We start from the raw sequence: 22,498 nt of genomic DNA, 5'->3' as shown, positions 1-22,498 counted from the left end.
AATGCTGACGCGGTAACATACTTAATGTGCGGTATTAACCGTACATACATAATTACTTATACATACCATTACCATGTTTTTAAACTTTTTAACTGGTAACAATTTGAAATACTGCATGGACTTATTTTCTTGTAATACAACCTAAACAGTCGACATGAAAAATAACATTATTTACTTTCATTAATTATACTTACTTACTTTATTAAATATACTTACTTATTTATAACTTTACGATTTGACAAACAGGACAGTTGGTTACTGTGTTAGAACGTTTTTTTATTTGTATTCACTCTTTAAATAATTTTTTCATATTTTTTCTTGATATACATTGATAATCTTTATCCTCAATGGGACAGAACCCAAAATCTACAAAAAGTGAATTGAATTGATAATCTTCTTTCAGATTACTTACTGGTTACGTTTGAAAAAAGTGTATGAACACAGTGACGAGTAAAATTAATGCCCATAATACCCATCATTCATCAATAATAAATCAACAATGGCAATAATTGAAACCTGTCTTCTTCTTGTTGAGTCAATGACAAAAACAAATAAGTAACCAAACCAGGGCTCTATTTCTTTGCCTAGTAAGCAGCCGCCTCTATGCCCCTATCTGTTGCCTTTAGTAGGTTTTCACGGGTGCAACTGGTCGGACACAGTGACAATAAGAGCAAGTGAGACATATTTAGTGTGGGGGATCCACAAGCTCAATGATTTTGAGCCGGATTGTTATATTCCCATTTCACCATGTTGTCTCTACATCGACCAACTTTGACCTGAGACGATTCAGGATTTCCATATTGACCACTGCAACTCGTGCCCGGTTGAATTGAAACCAGCTAGTTAGTTAGTTACTTATCTGGTACATGACATTGAAATGTTACCAATCTTGTCGACAGGTTTGGCACTGCTGATTGCAGGGGGCGTGCAGTACTCAGATGCACCCACTTACATGCCGTTGGAGGGCGCGGATTATGGTCTCGGTACACTCATCGCTGGAGGAGTTATTCTCACCCTCGGGCTGCTCTTTATTGGTAAGTACAATTTCTCTATACTTTTATTAATTATCAGAAATATACGAGAGGCGGCTGAAAGTAATTTCTTTTCACTATTTTCAATTCAAAAATAATACAGGCCACTATCGTGACGCATTATTCTTTTTTCAAACTTAGTGACACTCTTTTGCTTATTACGTTTCGACAAAATGGCGGAGGAAAAAAGTAAACAAATATAAAAAGTGCATTTCCTATTTAGATTTTCTGTCTATTTCATACTGAGAAAAAGTTGCCGTGGTCGTCGTTTATTTCATACTTAGGTAGATTACTTTTCATCCGCCTCCCGTATTATAATATATGTATAATTATTTAGAAAAATAAAAGTGAAACTTAGTTCTGGATTTGAAACTCCTGGTACGATGATAATATCGGGACTCGGGAGACGCGGTAACCTTCTACAATATAGTCGAGCGGACTACGACGACGCCAGAACTCGTTAATATGTACTCGTCCATTACGAGCTTTATGTACCTCGCTTCAAATTGTTCACGGTATACGAGTGATAAGAACCTCGCTGTCGGGGTCTTGACCCAAATGATCACTCGACGCCTCACTTGTCGCAAACAGATACGATTCAATTGTCTTGTTTGCTCACAACTAGAAATGATGTTGTTGCAGCAATGAATACGATTTGTTTTTCTTTTTATATTTTTAAAATGACTTTATTTTGAATATCTCTATTTTGGCCAGTATTATTTCTACACTGCAAGGCGCCAGTTTATTAATTGACCAAAACGGATAATAGTACTAATATATTTATTTACACTTACGACGCAACTTATATGTAGTACATTTTACTGTGTTCGTGAGGGGTCGAGGTCTCCACAAATAGCGATAATTAATTTATGCCTTTCGCCATTAGTATATAGGTTATACAGAATATATGGTTTGGTCCTGAATTCGATGTAAACTGGCTATTTTATAGTCTAGTTTACATGTAAATCTCAGTAGGTATTTTCACAATTTATCGTAGATTGCACCACAACATAACAAAGCACTTCGCAGTGACCTCTGTCCTTTCCAATGTCAGCACGATACCTAGTTTCCTCTATTTATGTTGTCATCACTATTTGCGAAAGGTCCGTTCACGGCACCTTTAAACACTAAAATATCTTGTAACATTTCTCATGGTCTAGGGTTTTATTACGTCGTTGATATTTAGGTTTTTCAAATAGGTAAGTTTATGTTGATTGTGTTTTGTCAGCGGGGCCTAGCGTCCACCCTCTAGCGTACGAGTTTCAAGCACTTGACGTATGTAACATAAACGAATATTTGGCCACAAACTTGCCCTGATGTTAAACGATCGACGATGTTACGCGTTTGTCGAGTAAATACCATAGATATGTAATTACCCATTTAGACTAGCCTTGAATAGCACCACCGCCTTCGAGAAATGCAGAGCAGGTAGAGTATTCCATTCCGTTGCCGTACACATCTGGCAAGATTAAGTAAAGCACTTCATGCGAATATGTGGTAAGTCAATGACATAAGGACATGATTCTTGAAGAGAGTAATTTCGTCGTCAATAAGCCGCCGCACGCCGTACAAACGTAGACACTTCAATGTTTTGTGTTGGATACAAGCAACTGGCAATTGATATTGAATATTCCATTTTCATACAATTAATACGAAATCAACAACTACGTATAGATATGCGCAAACACAGCTGTTTCTAGTTGCTTCCATTTTACACATACACAAAACGTATTCGATGTATAATGTATTATTTTACAGAAATGGATAAATTACATAAACTTAACGCATACACTCATTATTTTGGCATAATTATTATTATATTATTTAATATGTTCCTACATTATTTAATTACAAAGCACAAAACTTGTACTGGATATTTCTAATTTTTTGAAATGTATTTATTACTATTTGTAACGATTCTTGTAATACAATATATTGTATGTAATAATGTAAGTTTACAAGACAATAATAAAAAACAAAAAATGTAAGCAATTAGAAACTGCTGCTGATTTGGTTAATTTGCTTGTAATTATATGGCGACGACATCTGCATCAACATACAATCAGCTAGCAACAAGCAAAATAAATATTAATATATTGTGACGCCAACGGGACTCTCGAGAATTCAAGCAGTGAACTGTTACTTTACTAGTGTCCAGAAGTAGCAACCGGCGACTGTGTCCGGTTGCCAATATCGGACACAGCAACCACGGTTTCCTATTATGATAGTGTCTGGTGTAGGTAACCAAAAATGTCTACGTTTGCCCAGCGCATTAGTCTATTTGCTTCTCCACCAAGTCACAGGCAGCTAACTGGTAGTACTGGGCAAAGCCGTCACTTAGGTACGGTAAAGGTAGGTAGGTAACAGCAGTACTGCATACACGAACTTAAGTTTGATAAAGATTTTAATGCTATCCTGACCTTGAAAAGGATGCCCTATTTTTTTTGCCAAGCTATGTATCGACTAAAATTTGCTAGTTACTAGAAGAACTTCTTTCTTTCTTCTTTCTAAAATTTGCTAGTTACTCACAAATTGTCCAAAAATTTGAAAACGTCTTTATTACCATTATTAATGATAGCAATAATTAAATAAAATTGCTACAATCCAAACTTAGCGTAGATTCTTTCTTATACGCATACATATGCACAAAAAAGAAAGTAAGTAAATATCCACTAACCGCGGCTCAATCCAGGTTTAAATAACTTATCGTCTGCTTTATTCCTTCAGGCGTTGGCGGATGGGCATGGTCATCCAGATGGGGAGGTGGAAAGGAGGCGCCGGCCAGCGGAGCGGCAGCCCTTACAGCGTTGAACCCCTCGACAGACCCGCTCGTGGCCGCACAGTACGCCCCTGTTCGGGACGCTCCGCCCGCCCCGGATGACGAGATGCGCAATCTCATGGACAATAAGGAATGGTAAGTGGAAGTGGAAGTGTTTAATAAACATGATCCGAATTTTTGTTTGTAATGTTAAAGTTGTTGTAATCCGTATAAAATACCCGGGGTTAAGTAAATTCTCATCGTGCCTATTGATGCACCGTTTGACTAGGCTCTGTATTTATACTAAGTATGACTAGGTTTGAAAAGAGTTTATAATTTCAAATAACATATTCCATAACACTAAAAGTGAGCACGCTCTTCTGCGCGTAATGTAGCACCTTTCGATGTTTTGTAGAAAGGGAGTACGTGCCATTTCGTAGATATTTCACGAGCGCATTTTTTAGGTTTTAACGACTGTTTTAAAATATTTCCGTCCAGTTTTGCCATCTCCTGAATAATCACTTTTTATAAGATACGAGTTTGAGAAAGTAAGGCATCGATATGGTCCACATTTAATTCACGTAATATCAAATTTACTGATTCGACCGATTTGTAATAAGGTAATAGAAGATTAACTACTTCATTACAAAAAATAAAGTCGGTAATTTCTTCTTCAAAATGCCACGCGAGAAAATGGTAAAACTGACAAAAAAGTTTCCAAAATCAGGGTAGATGGCACGTTTCACAAAAAAAATAATTTGTGCCCGAGTTACCAGTGCAATAGTCTGTGGTATGTTATTAATTAACTCAGTTTTTTTGTTATGCCTTTTGACTATAGCAGTATACAAAATTATTTCCTCTGAACTTTCGTCACTTCACAAACCCACAGCTCCATTCAGGTTCTATTGACTATGTTTAAGACTTATGTAATTTGTTTTGATATAATAATACACCGAATATATTATATTCAATTACGTAACAACAACCTCCAAAACTTCAAACCAGAATATCTTTAATTCCTCAATTCTCTGAATAGTAAACCAAAAGCAAAATTTGTTTAGGAATATCGAGTTCTTAGGTTTTCGCGATTGTTACACATAGGAAATGAAACTATTTTTCTGGATTTAAATCGCATATATTTGTTTTTTCAAACAAACCGACGTTTCGGGCCCTTTACAGGTCCTATGGTCACGGTTGACTGCCGTTGGGTCCGAAAAGTCGGTTTTTTTGAAAAAACAAATATACGCGATTTAAATCCGGAAAAATAGTTTCATTTCCTATTTGTTTAGGAATTTCAACTCTTACATTTTATGTCAACAAAAATACAAATTATGTCAACAAAAATTTATATGGGAGTTTGCCATTGCCCTTTTTCGTTCGGAAGTTTCCTGAATTAGAGTAAGGTAACGAAAAACTAAACGTCAAACAAGTTTTTTTTAGTTTTCAAACAAATTACGCAATGTAATGGAATTATGGTAAGAAACTTCGAAATTTCGTTTTTCGTTGAAAAAGAGTAGACCTCCTGTTTTAAAATTCTATTTTGATTTTAATTAAGTTTAAATTTCAAAATTGAATTTTAAAACAGGACGTAAATATATTAATACAGTCGTAGTCGTTAGAACGTAAAACATGCTCCCTTGAAAAATCTATGAAATGTCGCATTCGCCCTTTCTACAGAACTCAGACGCGGGCGATATACATATAGTTAATATAGGCTACCTACACTACACTGCTACAAACATTGTATGTCGTTGTTCCTATAAGAGCGGTTTGCACGTATTCATCATTAACTTCTCCAGCGAAACAAAATTACAAATAGTTAATATGTACTACAAATGCGAGCATTACCATTGTTGGACGGTCTCATTCACCTATACGGAATAATTTGAAAGGAGCGGCAGGCATATATCGGCACTGGTTTCCTGAGCGCGGTAATTCTATGGTTTTCACATCATAATCTGTGCCGTGTCCGTGCTTCCATTTAACTAAAGAATAGGGATAAGTAACATTTCGCAGTATTGATTTCTGTAAACAGGTTAATTTATCTTCCTATAATTTCACCGTCAAGCCTTTCACCGACATTTTGCTTTGGGGTAATACCGCCGATATCAATGGAATCTTTGTCCTGCAGAAACGTGCGGTTTGGGATGGGTTAGGGCAATTTACAATCTGGGCCCCAGAGTATCTTCGAGATATAAGTTTAAGTTTACACTAGCGTCACAGAGCATTTATGAAAATTTAATTTATGTTAAGAGGAATAATAATTTCTTTATGCAAAATAGCAACAGACATAACATTAATAAGAGGAATAAAAATAAACTAGCTGTTCTTAATAGTCGTCTTCACAAAGCCAACAATCCATTTAATGTATACGCTTCTATAACAAGATTCCGGTTGATATACAAAATTTGCCATTCACGAGATTTAAAATTATAGTGAAACAAAAACATTACACTAAAGGTTGTTATACGTACTTGGATGACAAAAATCCGTGGTAGTAGTAACCCGTTTAGCTCATGGAGGTAGTCTCGATCTCTGATGTTTGAAAACAAAAAAAATATATTGTAAATGTTGAATGTGTACAAATGTTATTTACAAAGAGCAACCCCTAGAGTTTCTTGCTCATTCTTCTCAAGGGAATCTATCTTTCGAATGAGCGGTAGAGTTTAACCAATGTGACGAAGTGTAAAAATTCTTTTAAAAATTATTTTGATTTGATTTGACACGCTTGCCAGCCAGGTTGGCAATCGCTGGATAGCTACTATCAGATAGATGCTGGCTGCTGCTGATTATTTTCTAGGTTCATCCTTTTTTGGTCGCTTAGTATAGTTTCTACCGGACACTTGTTAAAGCGCACACGTAATCAGAAATCACCTTGCGTCAGTCATTTTGCGAATACGTATTTAAAATGCGTCACAAATGTTTATACAAACTCAACGGAGTCGATACAAGTTGTAAAAGTAAATTTCACGATAAGAAAATAACAATGAAATGTTGTGATAGTCATAGTTAATATTGGAGAAATAGCATTCTCACGCAGCGTGATTCACATTTGGTAGAGGTGATTCTACGTGTTTTAAATTGTTTACTATTTTGGGCTAGGTATACCATGCGTCTATTGTACTCATTACAACAGGTGGCGTTCACGCAACAACCTTTGTCCCTTGTTTACTTAATGTTTCCTACCGTCGCGTCGCGTCGTCGTCGTCGTGCAGCCCATCGAACACGAGGGTTTTTAATACGTCTCTATGATATTAAACTAAATAGAAGCTTACAACTAGTTCGTGACCAGATGATTTAATTATCGAGTCTTGGCTAAAATACACATTTAGGGTACAGTCGTAGAAAAAGATTTAGATACACACATTGTTTTTTTTTGTCTCCATCTTAGAGTACTTTGGGCGACTTTAGAAATTTCCTTTGAAGAGTTACTACAATATTATATTTACAATAGTCTGTGGCCCTTCCAGAGATATAAATACTATCGAAATTTTTTGTTAAAAATTGTACCTTACCGTAATTGTCTTAGGTACAAATCTACAGTTTTAAAAGTGGAACAGTTTGTGTGTCTTATTCTAGCGTGACCACGATGGAGTTTTTGAAATTTGACAAGCCAGAAAAAAAGCGCTATTTAGTTCGTTCTAGTCGCAAAAAACTAGATTTAGTTGGTCTGCCGTTCAAAAGTTATAAGAGTGTTTTACTGCCACGCTGAAATAAGCTTATTCTAGCGACACCATTTCTTAATCTCGAGAACCACAACACCTAGCTTAGATCTGATTACACTAAAAAAAGTCGTGATTTAGTCGGTTCTTGTCGTAAAAAACTTTTATTTATTTGATTTAGTCGTTTACGCCGTTTTGAAGTTATTGAGGTATTTTACTGTCCAAGTTGAAATAAGCTTATTCCGGCGGCACCATTTTTGAATCTCGAGAACCAGAGCTCCTGTCTTAGATCTGATTGCACCCAGAAAAAGTCGTGAATTAGTCGGTTCTAGTCGCAAAATTTTAGAATTTAGAATTTATTTGTTTAGAAGATATTGGATATTCAATTATTTTTATTGATAGGTACATTTACGTAGAAAAATCGTACACATAATGAAAAATGTATATCTACATATATTCTACACTCCGTCAAACCATTTATTTAACTTTTGACAGCTCGAATTCTAATCAATTAGTGATGTTCTAATGCGTTTCCGATAAGAGTTTTTTATAACAATCGATTTTATTTATGAAGAAACTTAAATCGTGAATGTGAGCGAGTTAAAAAGAAGACATTGCCTGATTGGGATCGTGATGTTGCGTTTGACAATTTGTGTACTCAAAAATTAATAATTAATGTTAATGATGATTCAAGTGATGATTCCCGTTCATATGGAGAAGAATCCGACGATTCATTATAATAAACAATAAAAATTTATTATAATTATTTATAATTTATACATTTCTCTATTAGACAGGTACCAAAATTTATCAAGTTGAATAATCTCCGTTACATTATCTCTTGACTCGATAAATATCGGAGCTAAAGAGCACGTCGCTTCACTAAAATTAAAAAATAGAAGAGTTCGGAAGGAAGTATTGCATTTGTTTATCTATGGTTGCACAATGGTTCTTTGTCAATAATTACGGAACTTCGGAGGCATGCATATGTCAAAAGTTAAATAAATGTTTGGACGGAGTATAAGGAAGGTCGCCGCTCCAAATGTTCTTTGTGTAACCACTCAAGATATCGTGTTCGTGGTGATTAAAATAATTTTGATTGATAAGTGTAATAAATAAATATTTTAAATATCTACTGAATTTTTAAAGTCTCATTTAACCGTAACAAATTGTAGTTGAAAATGACTTACGCCACACCCCGGACACTTCATACAACGGTCGAAAGTTATTTACCTATTACTACTACTACATACAGCAAGGCGCTATCTGCAGACGCGCAAACGTACATAAACTTTATATACATAAATACGTACATAAGCACAATATATATTATAATAACAAATTACTAGTTTATTACCGATTAACTAACTAACGCGTTCGACAGGAAGTGCTCTTTTAATTTGTGTTTGAAAGATGCGACTGATGGACTGTCACGAATGTCACGAACGAGAATTCTGCCGCGAATCTGTTATCTATAATTCTATTAGTATAATCCTAATAATTATAGAATCCTAGTAACCAAGGTATTTGAAATTGCGTATCCAATGTCACCTGGTTAATAATTAGACATAATCAATGCATATTAATCGGCAATACAAATTGAAAATTCGAGAACCCTTGTCTACTAGGTCACGAACTTATGGCGTCTCATTATATTGATATAATAAATCTGTATTATATATATTACTCTGCACTAATTAAATGAAGAAAACAATAATTCAATGAGTCTCAGACATAACTTTTTTTTTAATTACTTCGTTCCATCTTCCGGAGAACGAAAGAAACTCTTCTCTTTACCCCGTTTAGACGATGATAAACAGCCGTACACAGCACAATTCACGACCATTATAAATATTAACGTACAAGTTTCGTAATGTATAAATGAAAACTATATTCAAATATCAAAGCCTTCTTAACGCGAAAACGGCTCACCGTCAGCCATGTTGTCGTTCAGTCAATGTGACCGTCAATAAGCGGGGCGTGGTGCGGTATCTAAAGCTAGGGAGGGGCGGAGAGTATCCGTTCTCGTTACTTTTTGTTCTGTGCTTGCGCTATAAATTATAATGTGTAAGAGTCATTCTTAGGGTCGTATTCCAGAACTCTACTCAATGCTCAAGTCAGGACTTGAGCAGACTTGAGTATGATTTCAAGCACTGGAAATACGACCCTAATGGCAAGGACTTGAGTATGATTTTCAGAGCTCACTGCAATACTCAAGTCCTGACTTGAGTATTGAGTAGAGTTCTGGAATACGACCCTAAGAATGACTCTTACACATTATAATTTATAGCGCAAGCACAGAACAAAAAGTAACGAGAACGGACAGTCATTATTCAATTAAGTCATTCATTCATTATTAAATTATTCTGATCAATTGTGGTACGCGACTATGTTCCACGCGCCTCGACTCGTTCGTCTCGTGTAATCCAGGAGCCTAACACGACATAGGTACATACACTAATAAATATCATGACAATCGATAAATTCTAATGCCATTAAGAAAAATAACTGTATACTTTTTGCTAATTTCCTAGCATTGCATGCAAAACTAAACATTATTAAAATAGCATGTATTTCAAAAAAATAAACAACTAATTCTCTATATTATGCAAAATTTGTAGGTAAGTGAGCTCCGAGACTAACACAGGTATAACCTTAAAATAATAAATCGGTTGGATCTTCTAAACAAAGGGGCGACTAATTCTAAAATTTCGCGACTAGTATCGACTAATTCACGACTTTTTCTGGGTACAATCAGATCTAAGATAGGAGCTGTGGTTCTCGACATTCAAAAATGGTGCAGCCGGAATAAGCTTATTTCAACGTGGACAGTAAAACACTTTAAAAACTTTAAAACGGCGTAACGATTAAATCTAGTTTTTTACGACTAGAACAGACTAAATCACGACTTTTTTTAGTGTAATCAGCACAACACCTATGTGGTTCTCGAGATTGATTGAATAAGCTTATTTCAGCGTGGACAGTAAAACACCCTTACAACTTTTGAACGGCGGACCGATTAAATCTACTTTTTTACGACTAGAACCGACTAAATAGCGACTTTTTTTCTGGCTAGTCAAATTTCAAAAACTCTACTATGGTTACGCTGGAATAAGGCACACGGACAGTTTTTACAACGTGATGCGTCCATTGATAAGTGTACTTTTAAGTAAGTTTTTGTATTTTGAGTTCACGTGCTCTCTTTTTTTTTCAGCATGAGTAGCGCGGAGGAGAGTGACAAGATGCTGGACGGCAGGCCATCAATCGCATAAACTGAAACATCACCGATGTTTCTAAAGCTTCAGGCTAGTCCTAAGCGTCGCGTTACATCGACGCACCGGAGTGATAACGAAGTAAATATAAGGCATTAGGTTACGCTATTTACATAAGTAATTAATAGAATTTATTTTTATTATAATTGTAAACTCAAGTAATCATCATCATGAAGTTACTTAACTATCACTCCGGCGCGCAGTGGGCCCAAATTGATAATTCTTGAACTTGTAGAGTATCGAGCTAATTTTTTTTATATGATAGATAAAAATACACATTAACATTAACAAAGTAACATTCCTAACAACTTTTATTCTTGTATAATTTCTTGAAAATTTGATAGTTTCGGAGAAAAAAAAAATTTTGTGTATGGAGAAATATACATTTTATTTTTTTATCTCAAATATACGAAAATGTAATGTGCGTGGGTTACTTACAGTATAGTTCCAATCATTTTCTATGTAGAAAAAAATAATCCGTCTGCATGTACTTGCAGCTTTGTAAGTAAAGGTGCGGCAAAATTGCCAACTTTTTAAAGTACTTTTTTAACTAAATACTTGAGCTTCGACTAAAGAAAAATTAATTTTAGTGTAACTTAGAGAGTGTTATAACAATAACATGAAAGTTAAGTAAAAACTAGTATATCGTGTTAAAAAATAAATAACAAATCTAAAAATTTGCCACCTTTTTACTCGCAAAATCGCAAGTATCTGCAGATGGATTATTTTTTTCTTGATAGAGAATGATTGCACCTATACTGTAAATAAACCACACACATTACATTTTTCTACATTTCCAGATAAAAAATAAAATGTTTATTTCTCCAAACAAAAAAGGTAATTTTTTTTCTCTGAAATAATCAGCTTTTCAAGAAATTATATAAGAATAAAAGTTATTATGAAAGTTATTATGTATCATATGAAAAAAAATCAGCTCGATACTCCACAAGTTATCCAATAATTATCAATTTGGGCTCACTGTGCGGCGCGTTGTTTCGTGTCCTTCGAACTTTGTGGTACAAAGTAAAGTATGAAAAGCAACACGAGCGAATACCTTTAGTTTATCGCAAGTTATGTGTGCTTGTTGTGTGATAGTATGTTATTTATGATGCACATTTATTTCGATTCCCAATATTACGTTTGTGAGTGAATATATATTGCGATTAATTATTCAATCGTGAGTTAACGTAATCTTTCTTACATAATTTTACATTAGTAATTTTAAGAGTCTTGGCAAGAACTTAAGCACAATTTTGTGTAATTAATTATCAAATCTATTTTTAAGAGGTTTGGAGTATTCTTTTGGATATGTTCAGATTTTTACTATTTTTTGTTTATTTCGCCTGGAGGACTAAAGGTGTTTATAAATCAATTCTGTGTCGTAAACGCTATTTACCTATTTAAAGTTGATCGACTTAAGTAAATTACGAAGCTTTCGTAAGATTTGTCTTACAACAGTTGTTTAATGAAAGACAAGTGGCCAAATTATCGTCCAGAATTAGATTTTAGAGTTAGAGACATACTTACATATATATTACTTAAGTAAGGTGTATTGAAATCTCATTATCTCTTAAACGTCCTTAACTTTATGTAATGAAATGAATCTTACAATTAATTTTGGATAGTTTTCCAATTTACATTATATTGAATCTTCGCAGACTGGTCAGGTTGCTCCAAATGCATTATCTATTGATTTAGCATAGCATTCTAAAGTAAAAATATATCCAACACTTGGTACTATTGCTACTATTGCGACTGGTGAAAGCATAGTAGTATTGACCGTTACGCCCAAATGTAGCGAACTGGCAATTGTCACAAATAAGAACTAAACGACGCACATCCGCTGTAGGCGCCTACACAGCTATCAAAACGAGAAAGTTACTATAAATTTCTTTTATATTACTTTTCACTAGTTTCTAAAGAAAAAATGTCATCACAAAAACGATGTTGTAATTTTAAGAATAAAGTGGCTGTAACCACGACATTGAAACAAGGTTGTAGAAAACATCACGTCGTCGCATAGATTGCATAGCATTCACTTGAAAATTTTACAGGTTTGATGTTCAAACGTAATCATAGCTCTCTGTATGTGTTGATTTTTTTATAACACGATTTTTGATCTTTGTTATGCATCTGAACATGTAAGTTATTTTTAGAAATACAATGGAAACTTTACAATGTAAATAATCGGAATTATAAACGTAGATTAAGAGTACATGTTGTAATGTAAAAATGGTAATACTTATTTTTTAATTCATGGAATCGAGTTTTCCATTTGTATTCATTAAGAGCATTTTTTTATTTACTGATGATTTTGGTTTCAAAGAGCAATTTATATTTATTTTTATTGACTTATATCTCTGTACTTAAAGTACCATTTTTTAATTTATTTGTTTGTATTTAACAGATTATCTATTGCAACATGTTTCAAATTTAATAAATTATATTAAGTCATATCCAATGTCTGTGGTTTTATTTTACGTTATTTTTAATGGAGGTAAAATACAATAGACAGGAACTACATAATTAAAAAGCAAAATTTATTTATAAAATAATAAATTTGTGTTATAGTTTGTATCCTTATAGAAATAAAATACACCTTATATGATAACTTAAAACTAATCAGTCTGAGTTCGGCGCCACCACGGGACACCTGTCACCTCTTCATCAGGACAAATACTCGTGGGCCTGAAACAAAAATGGTGTTTTCGAGTTCCAACCAATTTACGAAAATACCCAATCTTTCAAAATTAATACATTGTCTCAGTCACAATGCCAAAATAATACTATAGTTGAACAAAAGTAACCTACCTGTATATTTGACTATGAGGTAGTGTGGACGTGAGGAATGGGCAAGCTAGAGCAGAAGCCTCCTGTGGAAAACAAAATAAATCCCAGTATTTCCCGTTGGTAGATTAATGAAAAAGAGCTAATTTAATTTGGATTTGATGATATGGTATTAATACCGTAATAGGTTGCATTGGTATATGCATATTGGCACGCAGTTTCCTCTGTCTGATTTCGCGTCTGACGCAGCACTGGACGCCAAGAAGTACACCGCAAACGCAAGATGCTAGGCATCCTGCAAAAAATTTTGAATGTAGCACACCACTAAGAACTTTTTATTTTTTTTTCTTAAGGACAGATTGATAAAAATAGGCTGAATGGAGACCAATGCAATGGTAAATTGTTTACAAGCACGAGAAAGATAATTCGTCCTGATTGATTTGGCATGATAAGGGTTAAGACCCTTATCATGCCAAATCATGTGTTTTATCATTAATATTACTGGTGTGTTAAGACACACCAGTAATATTCGAGCTTCAGTGACTGTGACCCAAATCATAACTACATTGCAGTTTCATTGGAGCTAAAGAGTGGCTCCAAAAAACTGTAAGAGCGCAACACAATACACTTAAGTAAGGATTGTCCAATATATCTTTTCATAGTCTAGTTATTATTTATGATTATTCCTAAGAGTTATTTTATTACCTATGTACACTAGAACTCCAAGGTCTCCATTACGGTTTGTGCGACGCAGTACAATCCCAGCAATGCATAGAGATATCCCAGTGAGTATACCTACTACAAATATAACCTGAAAAAGTATAATACATATTTTTACAATTACAAATGAATAACTTGAGTGCTAGAATAATGAATATACTTTCTTATTTTATAAAAGCTTATTTATTTATTTAAGATTTACCAACGCTTGAGTACATTGTTACAATTAAAGGAACTTATGCTAGCAAAAAAAAAAAAACTAAATGCATCAAACAATTACAGGTAAATACCACTTGCAATTTTTACATTATGGACAATGCAATTGACAACTTGAAACTACATCAAGTTAATAACAACAACAGTAAATAAAAATAAAAAAAAAATACAAGTAAAGACGCAATGAAACATTGGATTACAACAAGAACATCATAATTGTAGGAAATATTTGTTAAGTAAAAAAGTAACTACGGGGATAAAAATGTATATTTAATTGTAATTAATTGGGAGTTATTATAATAGAGCGAATCTTGTTAGGTGAGTCATTGTGAAAATCTAGTCGGTCACTATATTCATTTACCAATTTGCACAGTCTGGAGATGGGAGAATTTGAACCGAACACTGTTTTTCGAAGCGGTGGAGATAGAGGAGTTACTTTATTCCGAGGGTACTTACTGGGACACGTATGTTAAATTTACTTAGTAATTGAGGGCACTCGATTTTATGGGTAAATATTTTGGACACGAAAGATAAATCAATCGTTATCCTCCTTTCTTCTAGGGAACTCATTCGGAAATGTCTCAATTGCGTCCTATAAGATGGTAGTTTCTTCTTTGAGATCCCATTAGAGAATACCTACTAGATGACGCATGAACCTTTTTTGAATACGCTCGAGTTGCAGAGAATGGGTTGCATAATGAGGTCTCCATACAACTGAACAATACTCCAAAATACTTCGCACTAGGGAATTATACAAAAGTATCTTAGTTTTGTTACTGCGCAAACCTTTACTGTTTCTAAGCACAAAACCCAGCATTCTTGATGCACGGTTCATAACGTGTTCCATGTAAGGTATAAACGTTAGTTTTCTATCAAACAGTACTCTTAAATCTCGAACTTGCTCCATCTCACTAATTTTAGTTTGATCTATACTATACTGATACGTAACTAATTTCTCTTTCGCCCATACCGCAGAAAAAAACATTTTTTAGAATTAAGGTCCATTTTATTGGTCCGACACCATTCGACAAGCACATCAAGATCTCCCTGAAGCATCATTGAATCTTGAATTGTGTACATATTTCTCTACATATTTTTAGGTCATCTGCGTACATATACGTATAAGATGACTTGATTATGCCAGGTATATAATTAACAAATATATTGAATAAAATTGGACCAATATGAGATCCTTGCGGCACACCAGATGTTATTTTCCGTGAATTAGAGTGATACCCATTTACCACTACAGAGAAAGTTCGATCTTCTAAATAAGATTTTATCCATCTCAATAATGCACCGAAAATACCATAGGCTGATAGCTTTTTCAACAATAGGTTATGAGGCAACCGATCGAAAGCCTTACTGAAACCTGTGTATACTACGTCAACTTGTTTGTGAGCATCCAATGCTTCGATCAAGGTTTCAGAGAGGTCCACTAAATTAGTACATGTTGATCTAAAATTGTTAATTGTGGCAACAAACAAATTTGTACAATGAATGAATGAATGAAATATTCTTTATTGCACTTCAAAAAATTACTAAGACAACTATTGACTTACAAATAAATGGACGTCGGGTCCGCGCTAAAAAGTGTCCGAACTTACAGGGCGTTAAAATCGTATACAGAGCGTCAATCACGCTTAGTCTTCGTTTGTTCGACTGACAGCGCGCTTGTCAATGATGCCGTATTGTGGAGTAAAACCTTGTAAAAATTACTCAACTAAAGTGAAAAAACTGGGTGGTATATCATATTTTCAGTAAGTACTACATTGTGTTATCATAGTTATCATTTAAAAGTGTTATCATATGCACTAGTATATATAGTATTTAATTTATATTTAAATTAATCGTAAATATAAATTACAAAAGCAATCAAAATGATCAAATAGCTAACTGTCTCTTTCCGACTCATTGCTTGCGTAAAAGACTGAACGAGACCCATCACGTCAATTTCATTTGTTTGAAACACAAGCGTTTGAAATATTTAGAACAAAAATTTCATAGAGTCGCTTTCATGCTAATGTTATTATTAAAATATTTTTTAATACATGTTAGTAATACTTTCAAATATTGTTGTACTCTTTCTACGGCTCGGGGTTACGAATCAGAAGACCGAAAATACATTTGCCCGAAATAACGTTTGCATGTCGCATGCTTATTCAAACAAACAAATAAATCAAATTTAATGTTTTTTGGCAATTAAGGTTTAAAGTTTTGCATACTTTAGGCATCAAGTTTGTATGTGGATAAGAAAATATGTAGATAAATTTCAACAAATAAAATGGTTGTAATTTGTAGATGAGTGTGTAAGGATTTGCAAGAGTCATTTAAAAATATAATTTATTATTTTTTTATAATCAAAAATACGAAATAAAAAAAAAGTTCCTACTTAATTCACTTTAAGATTAAAACTTGGGATATTTTATCAAGTATCACGCGAAAGAAGCCACAATAAGCCTGTTTATTATCAAAAAGAAAATCAACCATAAGGTTAAATAAGGTTTTACTCCAGTTTTATATTGAAACATTTAAAATTACTTTTATGAAATTTCGTATATTCCGTATTCCGCTCCCTTTTTATGATTTTTTTTACTTTAACTTTGAATAAACTTTAACAAAAAATATAATGGGAACATATTCTGTAAATAGTGAACTAAAAATCTCAACAGCCCCACGCTTAGCTTCCGATTCTGTCCAAAAGTAAGAGTGAACTTCTTCTTTCACACGCCATTTTTGAGTTAGTTTTTGTCAATTCCGTTAAAGTTAGATTGTAGCTATTAAATTTAGACTTATAATAAAATGCCGAAGTATCACCTTTTGGATATTGCAGCACCGTTTCTAAGTCATAAATAACTTCATCATTTTTTTGTAATTTTTGGCGATAGATTTTATTTATTTAGTTTGTACAACTTACACTTACAGTACTTATAACTAAACATGTAAGTCATAGTCACAAAAAAGGTTTGTTTTTCCATTCTACTTATTGTTTTTTCTTCTATATGTTGCTTATATTTTTTTGTCTTCTAGCTCTTTTTTTTCTCAGTGGAGTTATTGTATGATAAATATAAGTCACTCTGTTCTGTTTTTGGTGGAACAAGCTAATATTGAATTCTTCGGTGAATATTTTGTAGTAAGCCAAATAGTTACAAAAAAAACATACAGTCGAATTAAGAACCTCCTCCTTCTTTTAAAGTCGGTTATAACAAAAGGTGCGCATGTGTCCTCCATCTCACATGATGGAAAGCAACGATGAGGTCGAAGATGTAGCATGCACACCTAAATAATGTCTATTGTCTCTCGACATGACGGGTCCAATGGTCCAAGTTATAACGTCCGAGGAATAAGTACTATCATATAAATGTGGAAGCGTTTCACTTCACGCGAATTCTAGGAATGTTTACAATATAGTGGTGGAGGCCCATCCAACTAGTCACCCGATGACGGAAAGCGGAAGGTGGAATTATCTCATGCAATTCCATCGCACACTCTCCGTGACATATCCTGTAGAGTACCGAAACGCAGGCAACTTAACGGTGGTGTTTAAGGCTCTGCAGTTTCGTCTCTATTAAATCCGAGTTACCTATAAGCTTGGCACGATTTTCAATAGAATCCAAAGTGGCCAGTTGGTATTTAGCAGATCCATCCCATAAGTGGCAGCAGTACTCCATACACGACCGGACTTGTGCTTGGTACAGCTGTAGCAACTGTCCCAGTGTGACAACCGTTAGTCGCACAGAGCGCGACGGCAAGTGAGCGTACTTTTAGCTCCGGTACCCATCTGGAAAATAGGGAGGATGATGTACGTGCACCCGGGGCGGCTTGCCTAAGGCAGACAACAATACAGAGAACCGGATGAACTCTGTGCAAACGGGCTGATCTGGAGATAGGACCTGACTTAGATAGTTCGTGCGCGGGCATGCTCGCGCAGGTGATAGTGCCCTAAGTATACCCTAAGAGTCGGTAGGGAGGGTCACTATAATCAAAACTAATATAGAAAGTATGGGGCTATCCCGGTGTGAAGTAATGCCTCATCTTGGAAAGGATGCCAAGCTTCTTGGCTGCATTTTTTTCCATGGATTCTACGTATCTACCGAAGTTCAAATTGGACGCCTGGTCTATTCCAAATAGCTGGAGACGATCGGCTATCGGTCCATACCATATATATCACGCAAAGTCGGAGTGAGGTCAAAGTGACTCCGTTTAGTGGAGAATAGACACGCGTGCGTTTTGATACGTTAAATTTTACTAGATTGGCATCGTCCCAATCGGAGACTGCCTTAAGTGTCAAATTCAAATGACTAACCATGGACTCTCGACAAGATTGGATTTCTTCTCCACTAAGCCTTGCATTGGTCAAGTACCTATCCACGACTGTGGTATCATCAGGATACCCATAGGTGCCTGGAATTTCTATCAAAGGCTTAAGAATGTCCAAAGACACTGCAATGGGTTTGCCAGCCCTTCTATAGTCTCGCTCCATAAGTAAGAAGCGTACACAAGATCCCCGGTAGATCGCCCTCTTCGGAATCGGTACTGGCGATCACTGAGGAGATCATTATCTTCAAGGTACGATAGGAGACGGTTGTTAAGTACACATTCCATAGTATTGCTGAGTATGGAAGTGACTGAGATGGGTCCATAGATAACAGAGTCAGCTCAGCTTCCTTTTTTAGGTACAGGTTGCACGTTTGCAAGTTTCCGATACCTGGAAACTACACCAGTCTCTAGTGAGAGGCGATGCAAGCATGTGAGAACAGGTGACAACTCTGGCGCACAGTCACGCAGTACTATTGCTGGAATCCCATTTGGCCCGCTAGCCTTATTCACATCTAAACTCCGCAGAGTTCTGAGTACCAATTTTTGGTGTATGCGAACTGGCGACATACATGCGAGACACCTGCGGTTATGTTCTAAGAATGATGATTGGGACGTTTAGAAGAAGTCGAACTTTCAGTATCCCATGATCAGCTGGATGTTGATAAGCTCATCTAGGATGAACTTAACGAGGATGAACTTGAAGAAGATGGACTGTACGATGGCTATGGTAACAATATTTGTAAGTTTTGATTAACTTCAGAATATAAAGACAATGTCATCTGCGTTACTATTATCATCAGTTATCTGTGGTATCTGATAATATCTATCACACCTATTCATTGATTAGTCCAACATATTTGTTTTTCTTGGGATGTATTTTGATTCGGAGAGATTTTTCTTCATTATTTTAGGCTTCAATTGGATAGGTTTGACGTTGAAGTCGGCAATATTAAGTTTAATGTTCGACGAGCGCTCCAAGATGTCAGTCTAAGTAAAATTACAAAAAATTATATAAAAACTGGTCAAAATACTTTTTCCTCTTAAAAAATAAGTAGTAATTGTGAAAAAGGAATGAACTAATCCCATATAATTTAGTTTTTTTTTAATGGTAAAGAGTAATAATGTCACTTGATACTACTATTCAGAATATTTTTTATAAAATAACTGATGTAACTCATAATCCATCTACAAAATACTCAATCATTTTGAGTTAAACTGAATTAAATGCAAATAACTCAAACAAATTCAGTAAAAATTGGAATGAAACTGAATTATGTCGAAATGTTTCAATGTTTAGTTGCATCAATTTTACAATAAGGTGAAATAAATCTGGAAGACATCACTTTATGAATAAATAAGAAATGAAAATGAGGCTCACTTTTTAATATTATAATGATTTATTACGTTATGTGTCGCACTTAAAATTGGTTTGACTTCAAAGCAGGCGGCGTATGACTGAATCCTGTCTGTTTATTGCTATCAACCTGTCCGTACATTTTTGTGAAAAAGAGCAAGGCTATCTTTTATCTCGCTCAATTTTATTCAAATCGAGCGACAGTTGAAGTGTACCTACTCTTTGCGTGGTGTTACTACGGTTTATGATTAAATCTTGAAACATGGAAATTTTGAGTTATTTCTTTGTTTGATTAAGCGTGCAATGTATTTCCATAATCCCGACAGTATTTTTTTAGATTTTTCGGGAGAAATATGTTTATGGCCTACATTTATTTCTCTAGTGAGTTTGGGTGTAATTTGTGGTTGTCTATGTGTGTGCTCAAGGTACCCGCGACACAGGGATTCCCTAGAGCCACATTGAGTGTGTGTGTGCGTTAAAAAAATATACATTTGTTCAAAAATTGCCTATTGAGCAATGAAACAAGACCTGTCAATGCTTGATATGCTCCCATCCGTACAAGTAAGACAGCCTTATTACTAAGTAGCAGTTTCTTCCAGACAACCTCAGGAAAGGAATTTAGAAGTTGAAAAGGGTGCAACCAAAGAATATCTTCTAATTGAAGTGTTTCATATAAATACACTACACATTGAATACTAATGTTTACTATTGTACAAGTGTGCAGTTGCATGAAGCCAAGGTTAAGAAAGTTTTTATATGAAATGGTCATATCCAATTCCATAGAATGATTAAAAAAGTTAAGACATGCACAAGGTAGAGAAATAAACTACCCCTTGCAACAATAGGCTTGCTAATTTACAAAATTTATAATCATGTACTAAACAAGCCACATTTTATCATATTTAATGTAAAATAATATCCACAATTCAGGATCCCAAAGAGGAATAGAAAACAAAAGAAACTTGCCTGTAAAATGTAATAACACACATATTCAAATCCAGGGCAATGGCCACCGCAGGCTCCTATAATTGGCACTTCTGGGCTCATGGAAGGTACTGGTGGCACTGGTGAACGACTGACAGCCTGATGGGGCTCCACATCACAAATAGGCAGTGAAAATGCACTGGCACATTGAGGAAATGTATAAGCTTCAGAACCCCCAATGTCAACCTTTTCTCCTTTTTTGTAATTTCGCCACGTTCCACCACTGTAAGGAGCTTGATATACTGGTGAAGGTGGCCCATATTCTTTAATAGTACTATTATAGTACTGAGGCATCTGAAACAAAAGGTAGAAAACGCTTTACCTATGTAAATGCCAAGTAATGATTGTTTGTCCTTTATACTGACTAAAAGCTTCCAACTAAAAATTTGGGGTTTTTTTGCTTAATACCTCCTGAAGCACAAGGATCAATGCAAGGTTTGACAAGAGTATGTACTCTTATACCTCCCCAAATATTAGGAAAAAAGAAATATATTCATTCTCTAGTTTCCAAACCGAAGACAATTTTCTTTTTTAAGTCACTTCATCGTCGATATGTTAAGACTATTGAATTAAAATATTAAGTATTTAGTGATTACGTGGTATGCAGTGTCGGAGGTGGAGCTATCAGTACCCGTGACCTGGTATACAGGAGTGCTAACATCCTCCGCCCACGGAAACTTCACTCTTTGCTGCGATGCTGAAACGAACTGTTGTTCACTCCTCGGCACAACAGTGGTTTGGTAAGGATGCACGCTCCTCGGTGACAACTGTTGTTTAAACATTATTGACCACTTTCGTTACCTAGAACTAACAATTCTCATTTATAAAACATCAAGTGAAACGGGAGGAGTTTCACTTGATGTTATGACCATGCGACAGAATAGCAAAAGCCATACCTCATTTTCATTAAAAAAACCAGCAATACAAATTTAATTACACGGTAATAAGTAATTGTAAGAATAGTTTCTGTAAAGATGATTAGTTTAGACCCAAATTATATAAAAAGTGAAATGGCAAAAAAGAAAAAGCGCAGCCATTTCTTTTTTTCTTTTTTAATTGACAATTATTTTTATTTATTTAGAAAGCATTGGCTTCAGAGCACCAGAGCCATCAGCTTAATGGTAACAAATAATCACAAACTAATAAGAGTTACTACGTACAAATAATCAAGAAACGCGCAACGTAATTTAGATGAACTAAAAATTAATTCGTTTAAAAATTATAACAAGTAAAAACTGGAATCTTTAATTGCAGATGCTGTATAAACCGGCTATTTTTTGGAATTTTAACGGTTTTCATTGTGGCCTTAATTGGCTACCGTAGACAGAAACCTACGTCTATGTTGGCTACGGTATAGTGTACAAAATACATTCATCCATTCATTCAATGAAGAG

The 22,498-nt window shown here is 34.8% G+C and overlaps 2 protein-coding genes across 2 annotated transcripts in view; one reads left to right on the top strand and one right to left on the bottom strand.

The window, feature by feature from the left end:
• LOC113233786 overlaps nt 1–11,001 on the top strand; it is a 51,744-nt gene extending 40,743 nt beyond the window's left edge. Inside the window, exons 2-4 of the mRNA XM_026468988.1 lie at nt 900–1,034; nt 3,759–3,945; nt 10,666–11,001. Coding sequence (XP_026324773.1) covers nt 900–1,034; nt 3,759–3,945; nt 10,666–10,723 — 380 coding nt within the window. The 3' untranslated portion in view covers nt 10,724–11,001. The remainder of the gene's footprint in view (nt 1–899; nt 1,035–3,758; nt 3,946–10,665) is intronic.
• Nucleotides 11,002–13,283: 2,282 nt separating this feature from the next.
• Nucleotides 13,284–21,909, bottom strand: LOC113233797. The gene is made up of 6 exons (XM_026469003.1): nt 21,701–21,909; nt 21,087–21,398; nt 14,216–14,321; nt 13,690–13,805; nt 13,535–13,596; nt 13,284–13,411 (listed from the first exon to the last, which is right to left on the bottom strand). The coding sequence occupies exons 1-6, from the start codon at nt 21,884–21,886 to the stop codon at nt 13,342–13,344; spliced, it is 852 nt and encodes a 283-aa protein (XP_026324788.1). The 5' UTR covers nt 21,887–21,909; the 3' UTR covers nt 13,284–13,341.
• Between the last annotated feature and the right edge of the window lie 589 nt (nt 21,910–22,498).

Source organism: Hyposmocoma kahamanoa, unplaced genomic scaffold (genome assembly GCF_003589595.1).
Source record: "Hyposmocoma kahamanoa isolate Upper Pololo Valley unplaced genomic scaffold, ASM358959v1 80, whole genome shotgun sequence".
NCBI lineage: Eukaryota > Metazoa > Arthropoda > Insecta > Lepidoptera > Cosmopterigidae > Hyposmocoma > Hyposmocoma kahamanoa.
Note: the sequence above shows the minus strand (reverse complement) of the source record. Positions and strands in the feature narration are given on the sequence as shown.